The sequence below is a fragment of the Vidua macroura genome, chromosome 5 (assembly GCF_024509145.1).
Source record: "Vidua macroura isolate BioBank_ID:100142 chromosome 5, ASM2450914v1, whole genome shotgun sequence".
NCBI lineage: Eukaryota > Metazoa > Chordata > Aves > Passeriformes > Viduidae > Vidua > Vidua macroura.
The window spans coordinates 4818864-4832205 of NC_071575.1; the positions used below are offsets into that span (position 1 = coordinate 4818864).

The 13342-nt window shown below is 45.9% G+C and overlaps 1 protein-coding gene across 9 annotated transcripts in view; it reads right to left on the reverse strand.

The window, feature by feature from the left end:
* Positions 1–2519: 2519 nt before the first annotated feature.
* Positions 2520–13342, reverse strand: part of WNK1 (WNK lysine deficient protein kinase 1) — a 99073-nt gene continuing 88250 nt past the window's right edge. For 4 of the 9 annotated variants that reach the window (XM_053976935.1, XM_053976936.1, XM_053976933.1 and 1 more), the window contains 5 exons: positions 12526–12720; positions 11278–11370; positions 8908–8949; positions 5750–5937; positions 2520–5460 (listed from right to left, as the gene is read on the reverse strand). In XM_053976935.1, coding sequence (XP_053832910.1) covers positions 5146–5460; positions 5750–5937; positions 8908–8949; positions 11278–11370; positions 12526–12720 — 833 coding nt within the window. In that variant the 3' untranslated portion in view covers positions 2520–5145. The remainder of the gene's footprint in view (positions 5461–5749; positions 5938–8907; positions 8950–11277; positions 11371–12525; positions 12721–13342) is intronic. The other 5 variants (XM_053976937.1, XM_053976932.1, XM_053976929.1 and 2 more) reach the window with 4 other exon arrangements.

The following is a 13342-nucleotide window of genomic DNA, read 5'->3' on the forward strand; positions in this document are numbered from 1 at the left end:
CCGCTGGGAGCTGTTTGTGCCTCTCTGCCCTGCCAGCACTTGCACCTCGTGCCCTGCTGAACGGCCCCGAAGGAGGCACCGTGTTCTGAAGAGAAAGGGGCAGCGCTGCACCTGCACAGCCTCCTTTGCTTTAGGATGGGCAAACAGACACAGGGGTTCACAGGTTACAGCAAAGCCAAAAGCTGGCTGGAATCAGGTCAGAATCCATCTGTCCAATTAGCAGGCCAAAGGAAGAACTGTAAGCAGTATTGGAGGAATACTCCCTTACCCATTCCGAGCAGCTCCGTGCAGGAAAGGGAGGAATCCTGCAAGGCTGGCCTGTTCTGTTCCCGTGCAGTGCAGCTGCAGTTCCAGGCACCACCAGGGCAGAGCTCAGGCCAGCGGCCCCGTGCTGGCAGCGCTGCTCCTGTGGCAGGAGTGGTGTCACTGTCCCCAGGTGTCCACGGGGGGAGCCTGGTACTGCAGTGCTGGAGGCAAGGAGAATGATGCCACATGACTGGAAGTTAGAGCTGAACTAGGAAAATTTACACAAGCTCTGGGATTAGTCCAACCCTGAAATCAATTTCAGGCTTCAAACAGGACCTACTCCCACGGTTTGCCTCACTGCTCTAACTAAAGACATTTGAAATATTCAGCATTTATTCCCCTTCCTCCTACTCTGCCTTCACCACTCAATCAGTCCATTTCCCTTAAAAGATCCTTTACTCTCCTCTTACCTCCTGAACAGGACAAAGGACAGGAATTGACTTCGGTGTGGAAAGACGGGACAAGCCGTAATTAACGGTTCTAGATTTCATCTAGAAAACAGTTGCACATTTCACCGTACTTGTTTCTGGCCAATTCAGTGCTGCCTTCAGAACAGCTCAGGGAAGAAGCACATTCCACATGTTTGAGTCATGCCCTCGCTGTTGAAACCATATACCTGCTAGGAAGGGAGCACACAGACATTCCAAATTACTGAATTCAAAGCTGTTCCAAACTTTTACAATGAAAAAATTTCAAAAGTCTGTAACAAAAATGGAACGGCCTCAGCTTCCCTTGGCTCTGGAAACAGTGCAAATACAGCTATGCCTCCTCTGACAAAGTCACTGCAATGAGTCTCTTGGGATTGGTCCCTTTGAAAAGGGCAGGAAAACTTATACTGGGAGTTTTTTTTTCCCTTCGAGTCTTGCGCAGCATGACTCATAACAGAAGCTGTTCTTAAAATGGAAAGAAATGCAGCAGCAATTAGTGTTTAGAAATACCAAATTCCTCCTTGTGAGAAACAACGCTCACCTTTAAAATTTAAAACATTTACTAAACCTTAACAAAAACACAACAAAGGACTCAATAAGGAAAAATTACAGCACCAGGAGTCTCCGTGACCAGCAGCCACGTGCTCCTCTACAAAATGGATGCTCTGCCTTTTACACCCTCAGCCCCTCCCCAAGTTTTGTCAGCCAGCTCCTTCTCTGCCTTCCACTGGTGCAGATCACTTTCTCACATCTTGACTGGAGCTCAGGTATTGTTATGCCACACCTCCTAGTAATAAGCCAGGCCTCCCCAAATGCCCTGACTACCGAGGCTGTTACAAGGGGAAGGGGAAAGGGGACTATGGGAGGACATATTACCATAACATCACTCTACATCTTAACATACACATAACATCTACCTCTTAATTGTGAGAGCCAACCATCACATTACTCATCTATAACAAACCCCCCTGTTCCTTTTCCGTAAGCCATTTGGCTCAAACAATTAACTCATTTTCAATTCCAATAATCTACTCCTACTTCTCAAAAAAAAAATTTTTTTTTAAGGAGTCATACTAGCATCCACTGATGTGGGCAAGGAGGAGCACGTGGCTGCTGGTCATGGAGACTCCTGGTTCTGTAATTTTCCCTTATTCAGGGAAATGCCTTTGTTGTATTTTTGCTAAGGTTTAATAAACCTTTGAAATTTTAAAAGTGAGCGTCGTTTCTCACAGTGCAAGTCTGCAGTGTGAGAATGACGCTGTGTTCTGCTCCTGACCATTACAGGTCTAATCCAAGGACTGAATTCCTTTATTAAAGTCGCTAAGGAGTCCCTTCTCGCAGCCCTGCAGGATGGGAGCACATCCCTGCTCACAGCCAGCCCAGAGGAGCAGGCAGGGGGGCAGCACAGGACCCGGCCCTGACACGCCCTCCCTCAACCTCAGCTTCCACAGGGACAGCCACCAATTAATGTCTGCCACAGCTGTGCGCATTTGGCACCTTGGTGATGTTCTCAGCTATAAAAGCACTGACAGCTGACCTGTTCTCCTCCCTCAGGCCACTCCTCAAGATCCATTTAGGAATTACTCTTTGCAGTACTTTGTTTTGGAGTATCCTGTTAAAGGCCAAAGGCTCGTGACTGGTCACTGCTTTTGAGCAGATCAAGTTCTCATTAAATTGGGTTTCTTGTGTTTCCTGTGACAAACTGGTAAATTGGGTAACAGTTACATCACTGCAGAACCAGGACAGCGGGGCTGGAACCTGATGTTCCACAAGAAAACCCACAGCTCAACCAAAGCAGGTTTGGTTTATTTGAATGGCTTCATTCAATATTCTACAAAGGTAACAAACTGCAGCATGGGGCACAGTCATAGGAGAAGGGTTCAGTGCAAAACACAACTAACTATGGCCAGGGAAGCCCAAAGTTTCAATTAATTTTATTTTTTTTTATTTTTATTTTTTTACAGTGTACATTGTTAAATAATGTAAAGAAAACGCTTGTAATTCAGAAACAGATTTTATGTGGAAAAAGATACTCAAAGTGTAATATTAAACAAAATAATTTAACAGTTCAGTAGCATTAGTTTATTCCTCTAGACTTCAGTTATTCATCCACAGGAGGAGAGGGAGGGAGAAAAAAAAAAAAAATCAATGGTAAATAAAACCAGTTCTTGCATAACATTAAGTGAAAAAACGACCTCAAACTTATTAGATCAAATTTAAATAACCATGTGCTGCATCCAGCTGACCAGTTCCTCTGCCACAAATATTGCCCTTGTCTCATTGCTGCCTCAGCTCTGTCCCCGCTCCTGTTTCCCTGGGTGTGCTCAAGAGCCTCCCCCCTGCATCCATCCTTTCAGAGGTTCCCACCTGGCCTCAGCCCTGGGCTCGCTGCTCTCCTGCTCCCCTTTGAGCCTGCTCTGTCCTCCCGGAGCTGCAGCCCGCGCCTGTCCCGCAGAGCGCCCCGGCCCCGGCCCGGAGCCACTCCCCTCCAGCCTGCGCCCGCTGCTGCCAGAGCTGCTGCTGAACAAGGGACAGGAACAGAGAGCATCCCGCCTGTTTCTTTGTGAAAATGAAAGCGTGAGAACATCTGCAGACATAAAAACTCCCTCTTAAGGCCCCAGCAGGGAACAGCGCTCCGAGATCCAAATAAACATGGACAGGTAACACCCCTGTGATGCACCAGCCTCCAGGACACCGACGACCTGCTCCCGAGCACCAGGAGTTACACCCTCATCCACCACAGCTCCTTGCAGCACTACATAAATACTGGCTGGTATTATTTTGACTTTGAAGAGGAAACCAGTATTTCTTAAACACAAAAAGGGAGAATGACCAAAGCAGAAGATACAGTACAGATACTAAGAGGTGACAAGTGACAGTGACAGGCCTGGTACCAGCTTGAAATTTGTTAAAAGTGAACAAAATTCTAAATCCTCCAAGTAAGACAGAGGAAAACTTCTTGATGCCGGCTGCTTCAAGTACATCCATTGCCGGCAATGGACGTTGCACCAGGACAGTCTGTTCCTGGCTTAAATGAATTTTACCAAAAAAAAAGGTAAGAAAAGCAATCCCAGCAGACAAGCCCAAGCCAACGAGCAATGGCACTTCTCCCTCAAGTCACATCCTGACCAAACATCTTTACCACTTCACAGCTGGAGTCAAACTGCATCTTAAGTTGGGCCTTTCCCAAAGATACACGTTCTCCCCATCCTCTCTCCAATTCTGACCCAGTCTCCTGCCTCCAGAGCCAATATTGGTTAAGTCTCGTTGTAGCTTCACCTGCATCCCTCCATCCCAGCCCACCTGGCCCCTGTCACCCCACACCTTCAGCTCTGCCCGCCTGGAGAAGTTTTCCCACACACAGAACTGCTCTGACCCACAGCCTCGGTGACCTCCCTTCCACGCTCCTGCTCCAACGTCCCGGGCGCTGGGCACAACCATCCTGCCCTCACCTCGCCCTCTGCCTACCTGGGCTCTGCTGGGAAGACGACGCTAAACTGCAGAAGCAAGAGAAGTCCAAGGCACTAAAATATCCAGCAAGCATACTGGGAGAACAGACAAGTATTCAAGTACATTAATTTATACAATTTTACATTCACATTTATTTATCTAATACAATGAAAATACAAAGGAAAAAGTTAAAGTGTCTCCAATAAGTATAAGGATATAGCTAGCTTTTTTTCCCATTTTTTCTTTTTAACTTTTTTAACCCTCTATATTCCACTCATTTTTAAACTACTGTTGTCCAACAACATTTATATAATCACAGTGTTTCCACATCAAAACTGATGGTAAGTACATGTCCGCAGGGAACTTTAAAAATTTTTTTTAACAATTTAAATTGCTCTAATGCTGCAGTCAAAGCTGTTAATATCTTACTTAAAGCAGTAATGACCTATCAAGCACGGGCTGCACCACAAGTCCATTCGTGTGCCCCACCATTTCAGAGCCAGATACTATTGACTGGGGAGAGGGAGAGGAGGGGAATTTGGACAGCTTTGTCTGGATCTTGGTTCTTCAGGAAGAGGCGAGAAGCATGCTAAAGCCTCATGCTAGGGTTCAGCTCTCCCACCTCCACACGTGTGGATTCAGCCCCCAGCCAGAAATATTTAACAGCAAGACTGTATGAACTGATCCCCTGGCTTCTGCTCACAGCTCTCATTCCACACAAGAGCAGCCCCCCTCGGTGAAAAGCACTGTCCCATCACAAGGATGCTGATCATCCTCCTCCCCCTTCCAAGTGTGTGGGGAAACTCCCGCTACAGAGAGTTGACAGCAATGGTTGGAAAAGAGAAATTCATTCCCAGTCTGGCAAGCTACCAGTTCATTGCAGCACTAGTAGTGATACAGGGCCCCATCTCCCTCCCCATGTCCTGTCCCGAGGTGTAGCCAGCAGGGTCTCTGGGCACGGCTAAGTGGTCCGCAGGTTGGAGCCTGGAGGGTTGCTGACAGACTTTTGCAAATTGCTGATGTTGAAGCTTTGCAAAGACGTGGCACCCACGGGCTGGAACTGGCCGAGCTGTGGCGGTGCTGGCCCCCCTGCCCCGCTCCAGGGCGGGGGGAAGGACGCTGCTGGGTAACCGTACTGCTGCGGGGGGCACATGGCCTTGCTGAAGGGACCTAAAGAGGTAGCTGATGCTGCAGGGATGGGTGTAGCACCCAGGGAAGATGTCATAGAGATACAGAGCTGACCTGGTGCCGAGAATTTTCTTGCCATTCCAGGGCCCTGAAAGGTAATCCAACCACCAAGAGAACTTTAACTGCGTAACTTTAAAAACCACCAGTCCACCCCTTGGTCTACAATCCACTCCCAATGGGGATTTACAGCGCCAGCCCATGGCCCTCCCCTTTAGTTTTCCCCTTCCCTTCTAGAGCAGGCAGTACATCCTGCCCGTGAAGAGCCAGCCAGCAGTGTGCTACAGCTGCTGCCCCAGCTCCAGCTATGTTTGAAACCCCAGGGAGGCAGAAGGACACCCACAGCTTCTCACCACACCCCCTCACAGGCCACACCTCACCTCGTAGCTGCTGTGCCCTTTGCCAACTTTCTTGCCAGACAGGTTCATGGCGTCCCGAGCCCAGTTATCCACCAGCTTGTGCAGGTCATCTGTGAAGGTGCCCTTGCGGCTCGAGGCGATGGCCGTGGGCTGGGTCTGGGGAGCCTGGCTGCTCACTGCAGCCCCCACTGTGTTGGTGCTGCTGGTCCCTACAAACACAAGCACAGCCATCACAACTTGGCTCGGCGCTGGCCTGTCTCTAGTGCATTCAATAACTGTGGTAATGGCACACCAAGAGTTAAAATGCCATGCAAATTAATTCTGAGTTTCAATTCCAGGACACACTGAGGTGGGAACTGCAAGGACTCCTACAGGCATTTTCTCAGATTCAGAGTGTTTCACAGATAGGTTTACTTTGCAAGAAGTGCTGCAAATGGGCATCCTAAGAGGGGAGTGGTAGTAGCCTACAGTCTTTGTAGAAGAAAAAGGACATTAGAATTCAGCACTGAATGACAGTACAGGCACGTTGCTCTCTCATCCTACACCTTTTAATCAGCAGCAACCACTACTGGTACAGGTCAAGTCCATCTTGGAAGACAATGCTGGATGCTGAGTAAGGAGCAGTAAAATCAGCATTGCCAGCTGCTCTGTAGCAAATTATCTCCACTTTGTGAAATGAAGAGAAAAAGTCACCCAGTTTACCAAAAAAAAAAAAAAAAAAAAAAGAGGATAACCAAATGGGACTGTCTTCATCCACCAAAGGGCCAGGATCTGCAGGTCTGCAGGGAAGGTCTGCACTGCATTAAATTTTGCTTTTTTTTACCATTATGTTCAGATTTCCTAAGTCAGAAGAATAAGCATTTGAGATACAATCAACTAATACAGCTTAAAGAAGGCAGAAGTGAGGGTATTCCTCAGACAAACTGACAGGTTTCTCTTTTCACTGCAAGAACACAAAACCCCTTCACATAAATGCCAGGTTTCAGTTCTGCTAGAAAACTTGCTGAACATTATCCTGTGGGGAGAGAAACCAACCTAGAAGCTTTGTTTTGGATAGCCTTCCTATGCCATTCATATTTATAAACAAGCAACTGCACTCCAATCTAGGGTTTTAAAAGGCAGACCTCATAACACAAAGCAAAGAACTTATGTATTGCCTAGGATCTGAAATTCCCAGCAGTGTTGCAAAGTTTGTAAATCCTCATTTACAGTTGTGGAAGTGCCAGTTAACCACTAGAGCAGACCAAACAACAAAATCAGCATCAGCAGGGCTAAAGACAGCACTGCTTGCAAACACTCATCCTCATCGATTCCTGAAGTTCCTCAAATATTTCTACTTGCTCCCTCAGGAGACTGCACCTGGGAAATCCATGAAAACCTGAATTTACGGCAGGCATTTCTGAAGGGAAGCCATTTAGGGGTGGATCACAGAAATGCCAGCAATGAACATCACATCTCTATTGCAAAGGCCAAATGACAGAATCACTGTTTCTTGCCTGGCAGTTCCTTCATCTGTCCCACTTTCCCTGGCCATCAGCCACATTCCTTGCCACCACTGTATCAAAGAAAGAACTGGTTCCAAACCCCTGCAGGAATGTTTCGTACTGAGGAGTGGATTAGGAAGGTGACATACTTACTATGCAGGACAAATAAAGTGTTACTGCCTCTAGTAGTGCTGAGGAGGGAAGGAAGGACACAGATTCATCCCACCAGTTCCAGCTCAAGCATGGAAGTGGCTCCTGGGCTGGGTGCCCACAGGAGTTGTTAGTGGGGGCAGACACATGCAAGAACACACGGCAAGGGAAGAAAAAGGTTCCCTGAACAGGGAGTGTGGCTGTAGCACTGATGGAGAGGAGCAGGGACACACTGGGTGGTGCAAGGAAAGTCTGCAGTGAAATAACATGAACCTTAAGCATGCATCACGTGGGAAGGGCTCTGGATACAATAATTTAATAAGAGCAATGATGTGAAATACATCAAGTTAAATACAGATGAGGCAAAAGCAAGGAAGAGGTACTCGGGGGAGGGGGAACACTGCCAAAACCAGTAATAATCACATTCCACCATGAGGGTTCATGCAGGAATTGACACACTTGCTCTCATCCTCTTCAGAATGGCCAGCATCCATAGCATGTGCTATTTCACATTTCCACTTTAATCACTAAGTACTCTGGATCCTGGGCCTACACCAGAGAGCTTCCTCAGATTATGGAAGGGGGAGAGTTAATCAAGGCATATACTATAGCACATTCAGCTGAAGAGATACAAGATCCCTTAGGGAAGTTTAAGAGTTTTCCAAAGAACTAGATTGGTTCAAAGTGACAAAGGCTGCCAGAGCTTTGTCTCCCAAAGTGACTTTGTCAGAGAGCTCCCGTCTCAGGTCAAAGACATACCGGCCTACAGCATCAGAGCTGAGCTCTCACCTAAGGTCCATTTAAAACTGGAATTCTACATTTGAGCTCTGACACACTCACTGCCTGCAGAAACTGCCATCCAGAAGAGGCTGAAAAGCAAGTGCTTCAACTTGTAGCATTCATGGAAAGAATCCCCACATTCCTGCTCGGTCACAGCAGCCATCCCCAGTTCTGCTCTGACATGAGGGATCTGAAGTGAAACAGGCTCTCTCTCTCCAGCCCACTACCTATAATGCCTTAATTCTGCTCTTGGATTTTTTTCCCCCCATAAACCACAGTCAAATGACACCTTTAAAACAGTCTTAAATGACATGTGTACACACAGTCTTTTGTGAACATCTCTTGCTTTGGGAGACACACTGGAGATCTCTGATGGCTTACTCTTAGGCTTTTAAAGCGTTGGAGGAGTGTCTGCAATTGGATCCATCACTGAGGTGATAAGCCCCCTCAAATCCCAAACCAAGCAGCTGCTCTGAGTACAACTCTGAGTACAGCATTACAATGAGCAACTGACCCTGATGTTGCTCTCATTAACGAGAGCAGAGCTCCCAGGGAAGGGGAGGTTCTGCCTGCCTCCACCTGGCTGCAAGAGCAGCACCAGACTAGTCAATATACTAAGGACAGAGCACACATTAGAGGGCATAACACAGACAGACAGATGCTGTGCTGGAGACAGAGTCAGGGACATAAGGCTTCAGTGACCCGGAAAAGCTGATGAATAGATTTACAATCAGGAATTGGAGATAACAGAAATAAGATAATTACTACAGAGCTGGTTGCAAGGACAGACTTTTTTCACCATCTTCCCTGAAGCACAAAGAGAGAGTAATTTGTTAAAGATAAGAGAAACAGTGAGAAATGTTTAGTATCAGGAAACATTACAAAAAGCTTGGTGAGAAACAGAGGACACAGCACAGCAGGGCTTTAACAGTCACTACTGGGACATTCTAGACAAACTCAAAGACTCGTGTGACAGTTTAATTACAAAGAGAAGAGGCCCAGCCTCCTACATTTATTCTTCATCATTCCCAAACCATTGTGAAGAATGTCAGGAGACGCTGAGGTCACAACTGTTATCAAACAGTCACAACTGTGGCTGTTATCACAGAAGGAAAAGCAAGTACATCTTCCATTTTTGCCAGGACATAGGAAGCATTTTACAACTATCAAATTTCAACCAGCAACAGATTTATTTGATAGGTCAAGTGCTTTGATTTTGTCACCCTCTTTTCTCAGATGTGTAAAAACAGTTCAGACATTCCCTGCCAAGCTGTACCACTCTGTTTCTCCAGCTGCACAGTTAAAAGCATCAATCACTGCACTGTTTCCTCAACACCACTGATTCCAACCCAGGATCTTCTCCAGCTGCCACTCTCCACAGCAGTCTGCAACAGCACTTCAAGGACAAGGCTCCAGGAAGTAAGCAGCCTGCAGCAAGCCAGGTGCCAAGCCAAGCTGAGCCATGCCAAGTATTACCTGATTTTACAGGACAGCTACAACACTCTTTTCAAAAGGAAGCTGTTTCCCTTAGCATCAGTCCCAGAAGCAAGAGATACACATGCCAAAGGACTCTTCTAGCCAGATGATAGCCAATTTACAGCAAGCCTGGGCCTTGGTAGTAAATTATACTGTCATCTATTCAGTTCAATGTCAGTTCTAGAAACAGACTGGCTGTTCTTCATATTCCCTTCCAACAAAAAATGACAGGCCAGACTAACAATTTTAAGTTAGCTTTGATAAGAATTTAACTTCTTCCAAGAAAGGAATATTAAATCTTGATAGTGCAGTTGTCAGTGCACATCTGCACATTAATATACACAACAAAAACATTTAAAGCTGCTAAATTTGAAAAATTAAATCATTTTAGTGCTTAGATCCCAAATCCAGTGAAGTGGGTTAAAGTTAGTGCAAAACTGAACAGCCAGGAAAGATGTTTCCCTCCTTCTGCCTCCCTTCCTTTCTCAGAGGATGGGGCTGGTTGCATTGCAGCTGTCTCTGCAGAAGGCCAGGCCCAGCTCCCACACACAGCTCTGGCTCAGCTGAGCCCCTGCCAAGCACAGCAAGACAGATGATGCAGATGTGTGGTACTGCCATGCAGTGCAGTGACCAGAGGGCTCCTGCCAGCACTCCAAACTTCCTCATATCAAGTCATTCCAGAGGGTGGGAAACAAATGTCAGACATTTAAAGGGTCCAGCCTGCAGAAGCAGCATAGGAGATATTGCAGCACTCCCAATAAAAAGCATCACACCAGCAGCCTTGGCTCAAGCAGATTGTTATTTCAGCCACATCAGAAGTTTGAGGCTCTCTTGTAAGTCTGGCCTAATATAAGTACAAATGAGAGGATTCTGAAAAGAGCTGCAAGCTAGCTTGTGAGGGTTGACAGGTTGTCTGAAAATGTCTATTTACCCACCTTTACTGCTACTTGTTTTACATTTAATGTATCTCAAATTCACTGGAAAAGCTTCTAAACCTGAGCCCATTACTAGGTAAGGTTCTTTTGAGTTTGCCTGGAATTATTCTCTAATTATTTGAAAACCCCTTTAACACTTGGATCTTTAGCTAGCCATCTGTTAACAAACACAAGTCGTCATTACAAGCTGCCTACAGGTGGCATCAAAGCTCTGCACTGTCACCAGCTTTGGTGCTGAGAGCATGGGGACAACACATCCAACTTGTGCTGCAAGCACACTGCCAGGGAGGGCAACACTCCCCCCAACACTACTGAAGTGTCCAGCTAAAGGATAACCTGGAAAACAAATCTTCCTCACTCTTCCACTAGAAAGATTACCCCCCTGCAAGTCTCATGTCATCTAACACATGCTGAAGTAAAATTACCAATGGACTTGCTAAGTCTCCCCAGTTTGTGTCATTTCACTGACCTGTCCTGAAAGTTTCCTCTCAAGGTTCAGAGAAAATGAGTTGCTTGTTACAGTGAGTTTAACAGCAGAGAACCCCTAACATGAGAACCCAAACTTCTAAAGGTGTGCTAAGAGCAGCTGAGCTGAGCCATGGGATGGGAGGGAATACAAGGTGGCAGACGAGGATGGGCTGCATGAGACAGATCAAGCAGCAGAAACAAGAACCAAAAAGACAAAACAAAAAACAGACAAGGAAGGAGTAAAGGTGTTACACACAAAGAGCCAAGCAGGGCGTACTCAGAAATCGGGTCCTCCTGCCACCAGGCTTGAAGGTCACTCTCTCAGATGCACAGTTAAACTTCGCACAGCCTGTGAGAAAACAAGAACAGGGAGAACATAGAAAGGAGAGGAGTGGAGACAGAACACCACTACAAGATGTTAGCAACTTGAAGTTGGAAGGGTGAAATGCAATCACGACACACAAGAATAAGTCTCAAAGTGTGGACCAAGGAGTACAGAGACAATATACGGAGTGAAGAGACTCCTTCCAGCACCTCCAGACATGAGGCCAAGTTTGCACTGCTACTCTCCAGGACATAACCCAACTATAAAGTTGCAATCTATATAGGAAAGCCAAATCCTGGCAAAAGTACCCAATTTTTAAATGGTACTGCACAACTCTGGATGCAGGGAGATGATTCAAGAAGCTCCAAAATGCCTGAAACAGCTCCTAAGAAAAAAAACCTCTACAGAAAATTCTTCCTTAAAGTCTGTTTACATTTTCTGTATGCTCTTCTTCAGTTTCAGCAAAAAAACACATTAGAATTGATGTATTCAAACTATCTATGGCAAAGCTTTTCAAAAAGATGTGCAAAGGGAAAAAAACCTGCAACAGCTAAGTTCAGATAAGTAAAGGAATCATCCCCTAATGATAAGCAAAAAAAGCCCTCCTTACTGAATAAATCAGAGCTGTGCCTGAGAAAATTTTTGATAACATACTAATAACAAGCAACCCACAACTTGAGAAACCTGAGTACATGACCAATTTACTACTCCCACCATTTCATCCTCCTACACTGACTCTTCCTTCCAGGATAATTCACAATTAAAGAACATGAGCCTTTTTTTAAAAGGACTAAGACTCCAAGTCTTTGGAAACTTCCAACCATTTCAGTTATCTCTTAACATCAAACCTATTCTGTCCCTTCCTTGGTCTGATTTCCAACCCCTAATTTCATCAGTCTCTTTTCCTCTGAGCCAACACCTTTCCCAGGTCAGCAGAACTTTGCTGCTACCACGCTATTGCACTCTCTTGTGTTGTCCTTGGGGTTTCAGACCTTCAACCACCTCACACTTCACCTGAGTGAGAAGCTACAAATCCAGTTGCAAACAACATCCTTATCAGCCTCCACACATAAGCTGGGGACCTCAGAGCTACTTTACACCAGGTATTAAAAATCAAGTGTCATGAAGTCAACCCTTCATTTCCACTGCTAATTACGCTAATTGCACTTGGAGTCTTACCTTGGCCTGGCGCCGAAAGGCTCGGTACCGAGAGGGCACCATCACTGGTGAAGGCAGAGTAGAGATTTTCACTGGAAGGTGAAGGTTTGAGGGGCTGCAGCAAATGGTTCTGCCCAGTCTCTGGCACACTGCCAGGAGGATGAAGGGTCTGCTGAGGGGGCAAGACTGATGGTGCACTTTGAGCTGACAGGTTACCTAGAGGAAAAAGGAAGGCAAAAAATTTTGGTTTCCATACATTTTTGAACCTGATCAAGCATGACAATCCAGGCAAGACAAGGAGAGGCAGGGGGAGAGAACTACTCCAGTTTCTGAGAAAGCAGTAAGACCAGAAAAAGTCCTCAGTTTTAAGACAACTCTGTGGTTGTTTATGTGCCCACAGAGCTCCTCCATCACACAGCAAAACCAGAAATGAGCAGCCAGGGTGAGTGGATACAGAAATCTCAGCATGACATGGAATTAACAAAGTGAATACGCAAGAAGCAGTATCAAATATTTCTGCTGGCACTGCTGGCCCTCCAATACTGTTTGCTCCTGCTACAGTATTAGAGAATCTCCAATTACCCAGAGAGTATCTGTCACCACATCACTCAATCAGTAAACAGAACTAGTTCCTGAGTTCTGTTTATTAGAAAAATGGTCATAGTAAAAAAGGAAGCCTTGACAATTGAAACGGATTCTCAATTTGTTAAGTACAACAAATCTTCAATTCCATGAAAAAAAAGCCACTATTTTCATATCCATCAACTGTGAGTTTCTGCAGTGTAAGGACACTAGTAATATCATGCTTAAGTGGTACTAAATTAGATTTAAAAAAGTC